Raw genomic sequence first — 16,887 nt, forward strand, 5'->3', positions numbered from 1 at the left:
TAGAACGATAGAACGATAGATAGATAGATAGATAGATAGATAGATAGATAGATAGATAGATAGATAGATAGATAGATAGATAGATAGATAGATAGATAGATAGATAGTGTTGAGGCTCTTGTGAAACGTCTAAAATTTAAAACAGACAGGAAGTAGGAAGAGGAGTGAAGAAACATCTGGGAACGTCTCTTCAAATCTTATTTCTTCTCGATCATCTGGATTTAGTTCTGTCTGAGAAGCTGCTTGACTCAGAGTGTGAGTTTAGAGTTGGAGAGTTGTATTTATTTCATGTTTTTCCATGAATGTAAAGTGTTTAATCATCATATTGCTGAAAAAAGAGACAGTTTTCATTGTGCAACGAGTTCAGTTTCACTACAGCTGAGTGAAAATCTGACAGTTCATAGATGCTGTTGTATTAAATAGTTGAACAGCAGTGAGATCGATGATGAAATAAACACATTAACTCCTCCACACACCTGCAGCAGCGGGAAGGCCACGCCCTCTTCGTACGCCTCTTCACCATCGGCTCCACCTTCGAACACCGACCGAGACGTCACGGCAACGACCACCGCACGATCAGCATCTTTCTGCAGAAGAAACACAGGACATGAGTTATATACGTATAGTGATAGGAAATGTAAATCATATTATTGGATATTGATTATTGAGTGATTCCATAATGTGACAGTGAAGGTGAAATGAGCATCAGTACAGTTTCATCTTGTCTTGACCTACAAAAACAAGTTTCTTATGTGCTGATAATATTTTGTTTTATATTATCAGATAAATGTGGTGAAGTCAAGACTTTTAGGTTTAATTGTAGTAGAGTATAAAGTACAGAAATTGGAAATACAGAACTAGCATGGACATGATTTTTTTCTTTATTCATTTGTTTCATTCATTGAAAAAAGAAAATAAAAAGAGTTTAACCAGAGACCTTCTATTTGGTTTGACACAAAAAAAATAATGCAACTTCTGAATGAAAGAGGGTAGAAAAGCAAACTGACCTTTTAGACATCATTATAAAACATTTTAACTTCTGTTTTTTAACTCATAAAAATATTAAAATATAATTCTGCTTCGTTTTCGCTCAGTCTTTGCAGAAACTGACCTGAATTTCAGCCTCTTATTCATCGATCCGGATCTCCACTAGAAAACGTGCAAGTTCACATTTACGTCACTAATCTGCGACAGAAGTGTCACAGGTAAATAAATGATTATGGGTGTTTAGAAATAATTAGGTCCCGCTCGTCAAATCGGCGTACATTATATAATCTATGCATTTATATTTTAATATTTTAATCACTTTCTAACCTCTTCCGGTCTGATGGAACTTGTGCAAGATGAATCAGTTTGGATTTTAGTGCAACGTGTGGCTGCATGGATTTTATTTCTGTGCCGAATTGAACACAAGTCACTCACGTCTCAAACTATGAGCTTTAATTGATGTTTGCTTCAAAAAAGAACATTATTATACTTAAAATAATGATTATTTAAACGGAGTCTGGTGTACAACTCTGATAAACAGCCTCACTCCTCTGGTTTCTGTCGGAGTTCTTCTGCAGATGTGTGAAATTCAGATCTCTCGTTGTGTTTGTGGGTGTGAGACAGCCCATAATAACCTGCCTCAGCCCCAGGTGAGTCTCTCTTAACTTACCTGCTTCACGTCCGTGTTCTGCACCGTGGAAACCATGTCAGCTGCGGCGCCTTCACGGCCTCGACAGGTTAAAGTTTCTTTATCTTTACCTGTTCACGGACACAACGACCCCGTCACCACAGCAACAACAACAGCAGCAGCAGCAGCAGCAGCAGCAACTGTCTGTCAAAGTTCCCCCAGAAACACTCAACTCTTTAGTTCACTTCCGCTTTTCTGACGTGTGTGACGTAGCCTACCGCTTTAATGCTGCGTTCAGGACAACTCGGAACTGGGAACTCTTTCCCGACCTCCTACTTGAAAACCACAGAGATGCCGCGTTCCTAGGCAACTCTATCCACCTTATTCCTAGCCCCCATGATGCTTTGCGGGAATTATGGGCGCAGCTTCCAGTGCGAACCGGAAGTAGCGTTTGTTTACATGCTAAACAAGGGGGGGGGTCTCTCTCTCACTCACCTCTTTACTGTCTGCTCTCAGGGATTGTGTGTGTGTGTGGTGGTGGTGGTGGGGGAGTATTTTACTGTAGGTTCTCACCATGGATCTATTATAAGACCACACACAGACACATCCGAGTGTCCAACCAACAAAGTTGTAGTAAAAAAAAATCCATTTAGTTTATTTTAATCATAAATACCTATACTTTTGATACAGAGGGGTGTGTCAGTGTACACAACGTTTACACGGAATGAAACAGTAAACATAAAATTGCGTGTATCATTTAGGGATATAAAAACCCCTAAATGATACACGCAATTTTTTATACATATGGTCTTATAGATTCGGGGTCTAGATATTTATGTACTTATGCAAATCAGCAGGTGACACCAAACAACGTCTGCCCAAGCAAGTCACAGCTTTTATTTCTCTCACACTCACACACACCAGTGTCCTGGAGAGATGCAGCCGATCTGAGGGGACGATGGCGCGTGTGCGTGTGTGCGCAGCGTGTGTTGCCCCTTCTCCACTACACAGTTACAGCTCAGATCTACTCCACTTGTTTAGGTTCTTTTAGTCATAGTTTGTCATATTAAAGCGGGTTCGTCAGCACCGCGGAGCTGATCGCTGTCTGATAATCAATGAGCATTTCCCACCGACTCTCTTTTTTCTCTCCTTTCGTCAGCTCCAAACTCACTCTTCTGCACCGCGATTACGAACCGCAGCGTGGTTTCAAACACAGCTGTTATTTAACTCATGTGTCAGAATAACAATAATCTCGAGGGGGGGCTGTTACATTCATTACAATGCATTTCTCCTCTGTGACGGGCGGCGCGCCCCCTCACTCCTGTCACAACACACGCACACACGCCCAGTGGCTGCCTCTCTCCCGGTTCAGCCCCGTCCACTTCTCGGTCTCCTGCCCAGGTTACGTTGTACGAGCGGACCTGTTGGTCCGAGTGGCCCCGGTCCAAGCGGACCAGTTGGTCTGACTCGTCCAACACACCAGTCCTCCACCCGCAGCCCCCAGAAGCTGCAGACGGGTCAACCAAACAGCGTTACTCCCTCTCTTCACTCCAGCTGATTTTTTAATTACGAGCGCTCACCACCATGGATCAATAACCGATCTATTATCACCACATGAATTACCTCATCTACCGAATTAACTAAGAAAACAGAAAACAATGTGAAAACTTTCAAATAAACCGCTAACTGTAATGAAGACCGCTAGCAACCACTGCTGTTAGCCAATGGCTCACTGCTACTTCCGGTGCTGACCGGAAGTTCCACCCATAACCGTTTCTACAGTAACGACCCCAGGAATAAGGTGGATTGAGTGGAATACGTCAACGCGGCCGCCATCTTGGTCCGGGGGAAGCCTGTCTACTTCCTGCACTAGTCAACAGAGGCAGACGTCTATCAACCATTAAAATCGCCATAACTCACCGAATATTCAACCGATTTTCAAGCCGTTTGGTTTATTATAAATGTCAGACATATATTTATGATACAACAACAACAAAAAATTGAATCTTTTAAAATATTTTTTGTTTTTATGTATTAAAGCAGAAGTGAGTGATCCGGTCGTTTTCGCTAATGCTGCGTTCGAGGCAGGCTTTTGAAATCGTAAATTACAGCTTCAAGTCACAACTTACGACTTTGTAGCGTTTCAGGCAACCCACTCGTGTTTTTCCGACCTGTTTTACCTGTGAAAGTCACTATAACGGCCACTCGTAACTTCCGACCCGTGAACTCGTACCAGATCAAACTGATACAACTTCACAGGACGGAAAAACACGAGTCTACGAGTTTCCTTGAACGCACCATAACAGTCCTCGTCCCTACGTCGCCACATTCACGGCGTCCCTTGGCTGCACACACAGCCCTGCATGCCGTTCTCTCTCCTCATTGGATAAAAACTGTAGGATACGATAAATGTTTTCTCCTCGACTCAGAGCAGAGCAGAGTGACTGACAGACCCGTGTTTCGGTCCAAACACTCTATGTAAGTGATTGCTGTCGGAAGATATAACTATTTAAGACTTATATTAACACAAATATATCACTTACTTCTGCTTTAAACATACTCAGACACACACCCACATGCATAAATACACTGAAATTTGTTCTACAAGGGTCTGACCGAGTCTGACTGCTTGTCAGACGGTCAGAACCCCGGACCAAGATGGCGGCGCTATTGACGTATGCTGAGAAGCAGAACGCGAAATCTAGTCATGGATGCTTGAAAACGTGAAATTGAACGCCACGCCACCTCATGTCGGAGCTTCATCCATCCACTCGGGAAAAGTCCGAGGGGAAAAAAATCTAGTCCGTTTTCTCCGAGAATCAGTTGTCTTCTTTACAAAAATAAACAGTTGGAGATGTTTTGGACATTAGAGAATCATCACAACAAGAAAAAAAGTGTTTGTTTGTGTGGCGGGGAGAGCTAGGCGCTCTGCGATCGGATTGTAATGTCTTTCCAGGATGTTCCACAGTTAGGCTAGATCTGAGGTGAGTGACTACATGCAAAAACACAAAGTTTATACTGTTTATAGCCTATTGTACACACTGAACAGGGCTCCAGACTAACTTTTTTGACTAGGAGCACAGTGGCCCCTAACTTAAAATTTTAGGAGCGCAAGCAGAAAATTTAGGGGTGCACACCGAAATCGACTTGCAAAGTAAATTTTCACATTTCCTCTAATTTTCACTACTGATAAATACTGCATAAATGCTAGGCGCTCTGCGATCGGATTGTAATGTCTTTCCAGGATGTTCCACAGTTAGGCTATCTGAGGTGAGTGACTAGCTACATGCAAAAACACAAAGTTTATACTGTTTATAGCCTATTGTACACACTGAATATGAGTTCAGTGGTGTCTTTTAAGGATTCCAGTCATGTGCCATAGAGATTTGATTGTTTTTTGAGTGTTTGTTGTGGTTGAAAGAATTGCCCCCATGGGTTAGCATTGTTGCTAACGTTATCTGTAGCGCCAGGTAGCCATGGTGTAAGTCCGGTTTGCCTGCATCAATTGTAGTCGCGGTTTTTGCTCCCCACAACACTGCGTGAAAACGATTTAGGGGTCAAAAATGGCTGAAATTCTCCTTTAAGTCAGTTTTGACAATACATTTGGATGATAGATAGCCCAGGTACAGTGTTTTTAGTCATTTGTCATTTCACCGCATTTATGACTCGTCCAACGGTGCTAACATGCATTGGAGGTGAATGGTACAGGTCCCCTGTCCCTCATCAAACTCATCAAATACACAATCCAACAACTCCACGACGATGGACAAGTTGTGACCTGCACATTCACCACACTATGAAATAACCATGTATAATTATGTAACATTACAACACATGAAGCAAATACTTGGAACTACTTGTGCTTTTGAAATCCCTCCGCCCAGCAGCCAAAACGACTCGTACCTGCTGTCACCTGCTACAGTCAGACGTGCCAAATAAGAAACATGGTCTTCAACATGAGTTCATGTTTATTTTATATTTTATTGTGTCAGCTTGAAACCATACAACCATGTGTCGTCAAACAGGAACGTGCACGGCCAATCAAATCCCAAACAATCCATGAACCAATCAATGATCACTAATAAATGACAATGAAGTCATAAGTGTTAATTGGCTCCAGTTTCCAAGAAACAGCATTTAGGTAATAATTATAGAAATATGTAATAAAAATAATCAGTCTCAAAGTCAAGATCAATTTAAATCTACAAACGTCATGAACTCAGCGTCATGGTAACAGAAAAAATCATTAGCTGGTAGGATTAGTAGCTGATGGTTTTTGTGCTGCTCTGCATCAGCAGGAAATGCACATTACATATAAAACTGATTCAAATTGTTTCATTTGATTCAGTAAAACCACAAAGAAAAAGGAATCACATGTAATTCATTATATTCAGCGTCTGTACAACATTATGTTTGTTTCCAGTTGTGTTTATTGTTGTGTCTGTTTACCTGTGACCAGTGGCGAAAGTTGTCTGCTACGGGCCCTAATGCAAAAAAAAAAATTGCGGGCCCTATAATAGCCTAATAAGTGTTGACAGGGAGTTGTGTCAGAGTAAATATCAGTGATGATTAAACAGGTGTGATTCAGCCGCAGCGTCTGAGTGACCCGACGGTAGTCGGCCGTTGTTGTTACGTCCAATGTGTCGCCTGCTGCAGCGGTGTGTGTGTCAGGTTACAGGTAGAGTGGTGGGGGGCATGACATTATCGTTTCAGAAAAAATCTGTTTTGGGCGTCCAGACTGGGGCGGCGTTTCCAGATTTTCCCACTCTGGGACACTTTAAAAAAATACCGTTTTCACCCCCCGAAAACGCCGTCCGTCTGGACGCGATGCCGATCTGATAAAGTATTTATCCAGATTCAAAAAAGCCGTAGCCTATCCGTCTGGACCGGGGCCCCGAGTGAGTGACAGCGCTGTCCGCTGTCTCGGTGCTGAACGTGTCACTGCTCGTGAGAGACACGGAGAGAAGAGACAGGGAGAGACGGTCAGGGACGGCGCTGCGCCGCCGCGCTGCCGACAACAGGAGAACTGTCCTGTCACCGGCTATGCCTGCGCGCATGTTCATAATCCAGAATAACGTTAATGAATTACAGTAATGATGTAAAAGCCAAGATGATTTAATACAGTAGCCTATACCACCAATTGATACTTTTTTTTTTTTTTTAAATGTTTTATTTATTTATTTTATTTTATTTTTTTACCGTTCACCGCGGGCCTTTATTGGCCACGGGCCCTAATGCAACGGCATTACTTGCATTAATGGTACTTTCGCCACTGCCTGTGACCAGCTCACAAACAGCCTGTAAAGTTGAACATGAACAGTGAATTTGTTTAAAATGTGTTTTTCTCCTCAGTGACGCTGGCGGCTCAGAGACTTTTAGCTTGGTGATATTAGGCCTCGTCCTTCATCAGCAGCTGAGTAAAAGTCACCGTGGTTTTTGTCCTGTAATAATCGACGCTTCCATCTTTAAAGGAAGAGGAAGAAGTTTACAAGAATCATTGAGAAGAGTTTAAAAAATCAACTGATTTAATCCATGAATGTGAAAACGTGAGTGAGAGACAGAGACAGACATGTAGAGACTGAACTGTCTGTTCAACAGTGAGAAGGTTTCTGTGACAGGAGGAGACTCTGATTCACTCAACACAGAGACACTGAGGAACCAGACCAGAGTGTAAACCCAGGATACAGAGGTTGAGTGAAGGTGGTGTTGAAGGTGTAGAGGTGGATCAGTGAGTCAGAGGAGACTCTGTAGAAGGACAGAGAGCCAGCAGGACAGTCCACATACACTGCTACTCTGTTAGAGACAGAGGAGGAGGAGGAGGAGGAGGAGGAGGAGGAGGAGGAGGAGGAGGAGGAGGAGATGTCTGTCTGTCTGCCATTGTGAATGACGTAGTAACGACCATCAGAGCACTCCAGACTCCAGGACTGATCGTTCCATCCAAACCCACAGTCTCTACTGTCTCCTTTCCTGCTGATTCCTCTGTAACTCACTGATATATAAACCTCTCCTCTCCACTCGACCTCCCAGTAGCAGCGACCAGTCAGACCAGTTGAACACAGCAGCTGAGGCAACCGGTCAAATCTGTCTGGATGTTTAGGATATGACTGATGCTCCTTCACACGTGTCGCCTTCCTGTTGTTGTCAGACAGTTTGATGTTTGTGTACACTGTGTTTGTGTCGATTGTGAGTCGATAGGAATCTGATGGAGAGAACAAGACACAGCTGCAGTTATTGATCATGTGATCAGTTATTGACAGTTTGATGAAGACTCATGACGTCAGTGATGTGACAGTGTGAAGATGGTTGAATGTGCTGCTCAAAGTAAAAACACACTTACACTTCCTCAGAACGAATTGGGCTCCAGCAGGCTGCACCCTGAAAGGAGGAGGGGGGTCAGAGCAGCACGTTCTCTGTCAGCATGCACACATGGACATTACATGGCTCTCACACACACACTGTTTTATCACTGTGTTCACATGGAGGCTGGTATGTATGGATGAACACTGAGCACAGAGAAGAAGGAGCTGGAGTCTTTATCTAGTGATGTTATGTTTGTTAGAGCTCAGTGAAACAGTGAGTTTAGTGAGAAACACTGAGTGTGAACACAACTTGTGTTAGTTTGAAGAAAACTCCCCAGGAAGCTGAAGAATGAGGCTGTGAGCAGGTTTCCACAGGAGCCACAGCAGCAGTGAGTGGATGAAGGAGCTCTAATAGAAACCATCTGATCACAGTGACAGGACGGATCAGGATCTCAGGATCAATGACTCTGTTCTTCTCTGCTCTTCACACAGATCAGCTGCAACACACTGACTCACTGAGATCAGTCACATCATGTGGAACAAAGCAGCCGTCCTCAGGACCAGTCCTGAGCTCCATCAAACCTGTCCACACATTTTTACTGGACTTGAAGTCAGAGTCCAGAGGAAGCAGAGAAACTGTAGAGCAGAGAGAACCAGGCTCAGCTCAGAGCACATGGACTCAGACAGGAAGTGAAGCTCCAGCTGCTGGAGACTTTCATTAAGGGGCCCCCAGCTGCCAGCCACCAAGTAAAAGACAGTACAATAATTCATCACCTAGGTTTCACCTTAACATACACACACACACACAGGCCTACATCCACCACACACTCAAACAGCTCTGTCCACCGTGCGGTCACACACTCGACCCCTGATCCGCTCTACAACCACTGCATCATGCCACACCGCGACGGTACTAAGCGCTCCTAATTAACTCATTGAGTGCCGCGCTCCTTTCCAAAGTTTTAGTCAAGTGTACCGGCAATTTAGACCATTTTTGACGATTTTTGTAGAGCCATAGTGTATTCTATATTATTGCCACCAACACATACTGGCCACAAACCGTTTGGCGCCACTAAACAACAATAACACAGACGCACCGTGCCGTGTCACGCCGGGATTCCACTGGATGCGGAACGATTCCGAAACGGGTCCGCTACGGAACGGCTGCGTACTCCGACTCCGTCAACTCACACCGGTTCCGTCCGTGATGTTGATTGTTGCGGCTCCGCCGCACAGCGGGAACACGTAATCTCGCGATAAAGCTGGTTGTAGTTTCCATAAAGTGAACCACAAAATCAAAAACAATTAATTTAATCCAGAGGAGGAGTAGAGAAACAACTTGGTGCTGACCTGACTTGGTTTTACAATCACTATCTCCTTGTCCATGGTGTAAACGGGGTGAAATGATGTCTGAAAACCTCAGAGCTGCTGACTTCAGGCCAGTCGCTGCCCATTACAACGTTTTCAAGGTGTAAAGCAGGAAATATGCTCCGCTGTAAACATGGTGTATTTTATTTTGAAAATTAACCGGGTGTTTTATTTTGTATTTTGCCCGCGATTTCCTGTCATACACGACCTGCTCTGTGTTGATTGATGCGCCGTGCTCCGGCGTCCGGCAAAAATAGAAGCTCTGCGTATGTTTTGCGAGGGCTGCCGGATGCCGGTGCCGTTCCAGACCCACGACGCAGCGGACCCGGAGTCGGTGGACGCTGCCACGGTGATTATAATTAATACGTAACGGCTCCGCCGCCGTACCGGAGCGGATCTGCAGCCGTTACGCATCCAGTGGAATTTAGGCGTCACAGCCTCTCGCCGCGGAACGTGAAGGTCTGTCGGCCACAGCAGGTCGGGAACACCGGTCCCGCCGGTGGTCGCGGTCCGTCTGTGGTACGGGTCGGTGATGCCGGTCTGCTTTGGTCCAGAGACCATCAGATTTTACCGCGGGAGGACCTTGGGGAGGACACGGTGTTGCTCCAGATGAAGACCGGGACAGTCGGCTGAGAGCTGCTGCAGCCTCGCGGGTGAGAGCGGAGCAGCTGCTGCATCCACATGCAGAACTCCGTTTGCAGAAGCTGAGTTATGATAAAAACTTCCAGATCATGAGCTGTCATGAATTTTGATCGTCATCTATTTCAGTTCTCCTCGTCGTAGAGTCCCCAAATTTACACATCAGGTGTGTTAAAGTGTCTATTTTCATAATTTAAAAAAAAGCAAAAAACTTAACATCTTGTTTTTGGCACTCAACGCATGGGAACGAAAAATGAGAAATTGTGGTTGGCACTCAACGAGTTAATAATACGGCAGGAAATATCAATAACAACGTAGGCTTACCTTTGAAAACGGCCCGCAAACTATCAATAGACCCTCGTTTTTCTTCTCCCAGTATTATTCCTTTTCTCTTAGCGTTTCTAATGTCCTTTTGTTTTTCCTGCTTTCCTCCTCCTGACGTGCGCCCAGTTGCGTAACCTGATGATTGATGTCTTTCAATCACTTCCCTCCTCTTTTCTTTTTTTTCTCGGGTTAAAATGCCTCCAAACAGGCGATCTATGAGTACGTCCTAACTTAACAGAGAAGTAAAACACAGAGAGAGCACAACTAAAATGTGATATTATTCGATCAATCAATCAATCAATCAATCAATCAATCAATCAATCAATCAATTTGTTTATTTCGGGCATGTCAACACATGGCCGAAAGGGAAAGCGGGAGAAGCAAAAGCTTATCTAGTCCCGCCCCCATTCGCAGCTTATTTACAGATTGTAATAATGGAGGAGACAGCTGTCTGTCTGCTGCTCCAGCACCGCAGCACCGGCAGGATCAGCACCTGTAGACGTCTGTCTGTCCGCATGTCTCGTCCTTTACTTGTCCATGGTCGTGGTGCTGAAATAAAGCGGCGCACTTTGCTCTCATTACTTTTGTTGCCAATTTAAATTCAGAATATTGTTAAAGCATGTAGTTTTTGATTGTGTTAAGATTCCTATTCATGTCTGAAAATTTTGCTTTTTGATGAAAACCAACTTCAGTCCTCAGTTTTTCTGCTAAGTCCTGGTTTCTTTCCCTGATAGTGATTTTAACACTGTGCGTACCTGGGATGCATGGATAGTGCGTTTACTGCGTCCTTTCAGGGTTTAAAGCATCAGCGACAAATGGGCACATAGCTGGCAAATAATTTTATGTTTAACAGGGTAGGGCCTCATATGAAATATTGAAACAGGCCCCCAGATGTCTAAGGCCGCCACTGAGTGAGAGAGATGGCAGCTTGATTGGGCGTAGGCAGAACCAGACATGAAGGCATCTGATTGGTTTTTCCGTTTCGGGGCGAAAAGCATGGATTGGTCAGAGTTTTGTCAGTCCTGCAGCTGCCACAGAGGTCTGATTGTTTTCGTTCCTTTTTCTGAAAACATAATGAATTGACTACTCTCAGGATAGAAGGACCATTTCACCCAGTATAACAAAAAGTGTTTCTGAACATGATTACCAAACATAACTTTAAACCAGCTGCAGCTGAAATGTTTCCTCATCAACTCTGAAATAAAGTCTGATCAAAACAGCTGCCAACATCTGGTTTCATCATTGAGATCTCTTCTACTGAATATGAAACAGTGAGTTATGATGAGACACTGAAATCATGAGGAGAAACTCCTGATCCCAGTAGTTCATCACTGTGACGGATGGAAGCTGCACAGCCCATGTTTGAAACACTCAAAGATTTTGGCTTCAGTATAAACTGTGTTGGGACGAGTCAGACTGTGACAGAGGACGTCAGTGGAGTGGGCGGAGCTTCACTGTGGCCTACACCACCTCTGTATATGGTCTCAGTGATCAGATCTGATGTTATCAATGCATCAATCACCTGAGACAGATGTCAATACTGGGTGTGAACGGGGCCATAGAAAATGTTCCAGCTCCTCCTCCTCTATCAGACAGTGTGTGTGGCTGCAGCAGCCTCTCCATACCTGAGAGTCTCCAGTCTCCAGTCTGGATCCTCCAGTCCAGCAGACAGCAGCTTCACTCCTGAGGCTCCTGGATGATTGTAGCTCAGGTCCAGCTCTCTCAGATGGGACGGGTTGGAGCTCAGAGCTGAGGCCAGAGAAGCACAGCCTTCCTCTGTGACCAGACATCCTGACAGACTGAACACACACAACAACACACAGGAAACCACTGTCAACACCTGGAGGTGTGTTCAAGTGTCATCAGATAAACAGCTTGATGGATCCTCACCTGAGAGTCTCCAGTAGACAGTGTGGACTCTCCAGTCCACCAGACAGCAACTTCACTCCTGAGTCCTGCAGGTTGTTGGTACTCAGGTCCAGGTGTCTCAGACTAGAGGACTGGGAGCTGAGGACTGAGGACAGAGCTCCACAGCTTCTCTCTGAGAGGTTACAGCTGCTCAGTCTGAAGAGATGATCATGAGGAATTAAAGAAGAAAGGAATTTATTTTCTGTCCTGTTGAAAAAACAGAAGTGTTTTTGATGAATAAATCTAACTATCTCTACACTTACAGAGCTTTGTTAGAGGCTTTGACCACTGGCAGCAGCCTCAGAAGAGCCTCCTCTGAAGCAGAGTATTCCCTCAGGTCAAACTCATCCAGATCTTCTCCTGATGACAGTAAGATGAAGCCCAAAGCCGACCATTGAGCAGGAGACAGTTTATCTGTGGAGAGACGTCCTGATCTCAGGGACTGTTGGATCTCCTCCACTAGAGAACGATCATTCAGTTCATTCAGACAGTGGAACAGGTTGATGCTTTTCTCCGCAGAGGGAGTCTCTTCAATCTTCTTCTTGATGTATTGGACTGTTTTCTGATTGGACCTTGAGTCACTTCCTGTCTGGGTCATCAGACCTCGTAGGAGACTCTGATTGGTCTCCAGTGACAGACCCAGGAGGAAGCGGAGGAACAAGTCCAGGTGTCCATTTGGACTCTGTAAGGCCTCGTCCACAGCGCTCTGGTAGAGAGAATTTGGTTCAGGTTTTTCTCTAAACACTTGAGACCACCAAGATTTTGTTTGTTGTTGTGACATCAGGTTGAGTCCAGAGTTGATGAAGGTCAGATGGACATGAAGAGCAGCCAGAAACTCCTGAACACTCAGATGGACGAAGCAGAAGACCTTGTCCTGGTACAGGCCTCTCTCCTCTTTAAAGATCTGTGTGAACACTCCTGAGTACACTGAGGCTGCTCTGATATCGATGCCACTCTCTTTCAGGTCTGATTCATAGAAGATCAGGTTTCCTTTCTGCAGCTGCTCAAAAGCCAGTTTTCCCAGAGACTCAATCATCTTCCTGCTCTTTCGACTCCAGTGTGGATCTGTCTCAGCTCCTCCATCATACTTGACCTTCTTCAGTTTTAGATAAACCACCAGGAAGTGGATGTACATCTCAGTCAGGGTCTTGGGCAGCTCTCCTCTCCTTCTGGTCTTCAACAGCTCCTCCAGAACTGTAGCAGTGATCCAGCAGAAGACTGGGATGTGGCACATGATGTGGAGGCTTCGTGATGTCTTGATGTGGGAGATGATCTCTCTGGCCTGCTCCTCATCTCTGAACCTCTTCCTGAAGTACTCCTCCTTCTGTGGGTCAGTGAACCCTCTGACCTCTGTCACCATGTCAACACACTCAGGAGGGATCTGATTGGCTGCTGCAGGTCGTGTGGTTATCCAGAGGCGAGCAGAGGGAAGCAGTTTCCCCCTGATGAGGTTGGTCAGCAGCACGTCCACTGAGGTGGACTCTGTCACATCAGTCAGGATCTCAGTGTTGTGGAAGTCCAGAGGAAGTCGACACTCGTCCAGACCGTCAAAGATGAAGACGACCTGGAACTGATCAAAGCTGCAGATTCCTGCTTCTTTGGTTTCAGAGAAGAAGTGATGAACAAGTTCCACCAAGCTGAACTTTTCCTCTTTCAGCACATTCAGCTCTCTGAAGGTGAAGGGGAATGTGAAGTGTATGTCCTGGTTGGTTTTGTCTTCAGCCCAGTCCAGAGTGAACTTCTGTGTTAAGACTGTTTTCCCAATGCCAGCCACTCCCTTTGTCATCACTGTTCTGATTGGTCGGTCTCTTCCAGGTGGGGCTTTAAAGATGTCTACTTGTCTGATGGTTGTTCCTGCTCTGTCTGGTTTCCTTGAAGCTGTTTCAATCTGTCTGACCTCATGTTCATCATTGACCCCTCCAGCCCCTCCCTCAGTGATGTAGAGCTCTGTGTAGATCTGGTTCAGAAGGGTTTGGTTTCCTGCTTTAGAGATCCCCTCAAACACACACTGGAACTTCTTCTTCAGGGCAGATTTGAGTTTACGACGACAAACTGCAGCAACATGATCTGAATGAAAACACAAGAAATCAGATCAATAATAAATTTAACATGATAATTCCTCTAAATAACGACAATATGAACATGTTTCCCTCCATATGTTGATATCAGTGAACGTCTCATTTGTCCATCATGTTGAATCTTTAGAGAAATCCTCTTACTGCTCTGCAGACGCTCAGCCAGCTCCTCCTGCTTCCTGCTCCTCAGGAGCTTCACTGTGATCTTCACTAATGCCTCTCTGATGCTCCTCTGCTCTTCATCCTCACCGTCCACCACCTCCTCATCCTCCCTCTGACTCCCTGAGCATTCTGGGTAATCTGGACTCAGAAGCTTGTGGATCTTCTTCAGCTCGTTCTTCACAAAAGTGACCATGTTCTCCTCCAGCAGCTGGAACAGAAACTCTATGAGTGACAGCATCAAACTAAAACCTGACAGACTGACAATCCACTGGTGTCAAAGTGCAGCATGGAGATGATGGTGAACACAACAGATGTAACAGCAGCTGTTGGACATGTACCCACCATAAACATGGAGTCCAGGTGTGTTTGATGCTGCTGGGCAGACTGACCACTGGGAACCTCTGAGCTCTCCTGGTCCACTCTGTGGAGGAATCAGTGTCAAGTGAACATCAGTACAGAGAGATAATACAAGATGGACTTTATATGTCCCCTGAGGACGTTCACAACAGACAGAGACACTTTCATTTCAGACCTGGTCCAACAACACGTCGTACAAACTGGTTAATTTCTACAATAACCTGAATCTGACTGTCAGTTACAGCTTACATCTGATCAGCTGATCCACGTCCTCCTTTAAAGTTAATGAACCGGTCATTTGACGAGTCGCTCTTTAAAGACAGACAGCTGGGTTCAGGAGAGTCTGGTCTCTGCTGCTGGATCCTGAAACAACAACACAACTGATGTTAAATAGTTTAGATACATGGAACATGAATACAGAAAGGTTTTGCAGTTTTATGCAACCTGGCTACATATTTGTCAGCTTTCTACAGACCCTGGATGACGATAACAGAACGAGTTTTACCGCAGATAATGTGTTATTCGCATTTCAGGCCATTAAATCCCTTAATAATAATCGATAGTCACTGTTAGTGTTGGTCAGCTCATAGCCTGCTCAGCTGGTCTGACCAGGTCAAGATAAACATAAAACTGACTCACTGATGATGAGTGTTGTTGTTTATTTAGATGAAATGTCAAGAGTGTGATCTGCTGCAACTCAATTTCCCTACGGGGACAAATAAACTACTACTACTACTACTACTTCAGTGCCCCAATCACTCCCAATATATGGCTATAAGCAACTCTTGAATGGACCTAAATATTGTCCAAAGTGACACCAGAGTTACATGGGTGAGTAAATGACTCTATTTTATGCCAGAAATAAGGTCCAGGTTGTAAAAGATGTCACTTGTCCTTTAACATGTGGACGTTCAGGTAGGGACAATGTGTATCTGAGTTATAACTCTGATTTTATGGAGATTCATTGAAATTTGACTACACAAGAAGAACGTTCAACAGAAACTCAAACGCTTTGAAATTTAGTTTAGTCTTACATCTGATCAGCTGATCCACGTCCTCCTTTAAAGTCAATGACCTCATCCTTTGACACGTTGCTCTTTAAAGACAGACAGCTGGGTTCAGGAGAGTCTGGTCTCTGCTGCTGGATCCTGAATCAACAACACAACTGATAAATGTGCAGGTTGGAGAAAATCTGATGAAAAATATCTTCAATTTATAAATAAACACAACAACTGAGTCTTTCTAACTGTTTTAAATTCTAACCTTTCAACAGATCCCTTCAGGTTGAGTTGATGACCACCAATGGACTCGTCGCTCTGCATGGACACACAGCTGGATCCAGGTCCAGGTCCAGCAGGTTGATCCATGCTGCTGAGGTCACATCCACATCAGCTCACACACACTTTGTAGCTTCACCTGCAGAGGAAACACACATCATTCATGTGCACACCAGCTCACATGTCCATCATGTCTCCAGCTGCTCCTCCACTGATTGGCTCTTCTTCTCTGCTTCATATCAGTGTCAGCTGAATGCAGTCACACAGCAGTGAGGAAGAGGAAGCTGCCATCAGCTGCTGTACTTCTACTATCAGTCCACTAGATGGCGTCATGAAGCTGCAGATCTGAGTGGAGAGACTGGTGTTTTTACTGCAGTTTATTTCTCCCACTGAACCATAAAGGTTTAAAATATTACACAGTAGAAGAACTGTGACTCTAGGGCTGCCACAAACGATTATTTTGATAGTCGACTAGTCACCGACTATTTTTTTCGATTAGTCGACTAATCAGATCATACGTAAATTGAATGTAAAACATACAGCTTATCGCACCAGCATGCAGCTGCTCTTTATACCATCATTAGCTTTCAGCTTGAAGTGTTTAAGGTATATGCTAACTAAAAATAAAGACAATTAAGATGATAGTTCATTAAACTTTTAATGAAATATGCAGCTTTAACTGTAGCATAAAGTGCAAACAGCTCAGTAAAATAAAGATAAGGCACTGGCCTAAACAACACCAAAATAAATACTTAAAGGTTTTATAGGTTTTTCTTTCCTTCATTTGTCTCTGGCATTTAACAGCTACATTTAAATAAAATGAGGTAGACACCTGAAACTAAGGAATTATTCACAATAATAAA

The 16,887-nt window shown here is 44.5% G+C and overlaps 3 protein-coding genes across 3 annotated transcripts in view; 1 reads left to right on the top strand and 2 right to left on the bottom strand.

Moving 5' to 3' along the window:
• Nucleotides 1-1,804, bottom strand: part of LOC146986443 (cytosolic 5'-nucleotidase 1A-like) — a 10,121-nt gene extending 8,317 nt beyond the window's left edge. The window contains exons 1-2 of the mRNA XM_085780360.1: nt 1,658-1,804; nt 477-587 (exon numbers count right to left, since the gene is read on the bottom strand). Coding sequence (XP_085636486.1) covers nt 477-587; nt 1,658-1,693 — 147 coding nt within the window. The 5' untranslated portion in view covers nt 1,694-1,804. The remainder of the gene's footprint in view (nt 1-476; nt 588-1,657) is intronic.
• Nucleotides 1-16,887, top strand: part of LOC146986424 (protein NLRC3-like) — a 478,141-nt gene that overhangs the window by 375,359 nt on the left and 85,895 nt on the right. The window lies entirely within an intron of this gene.
• Nucleotides 6,911-14,628, bottom strand: LOC146986444 (NACHT, LRR and PYD domains-containing protein 3-like). Its single transcript, XM_085780361.1, has 3 exons — nt 14,373-14,628; nt 13,207-14,220; nt 6,911-7,814 (listed from the first exon to the last, which is right to left on the bottom strand). The coding sequence occupies exons 1-3, from the start codon at nt 14,626-14,628 to the stop codon at nt 7,252-7,254; spliced, it is 1,833 nt and encodes a 610-aa protein (XP_085636487.1). The 3' UTR covers nt 6,911-7,251.

The sequence above is a fragment of the Trachurus japonicus genome, chromosome 6, assembly GCF_045865225.1.
Source record: "Trachurus japonicus isolate A0001 chromosome 6, Traja_1.0".
NCBI lineage: Eukaryota > Metazoa > Chordata > Actinopteri > Carangiformes > Carangidae > Trachurus > Trachurus japonicus.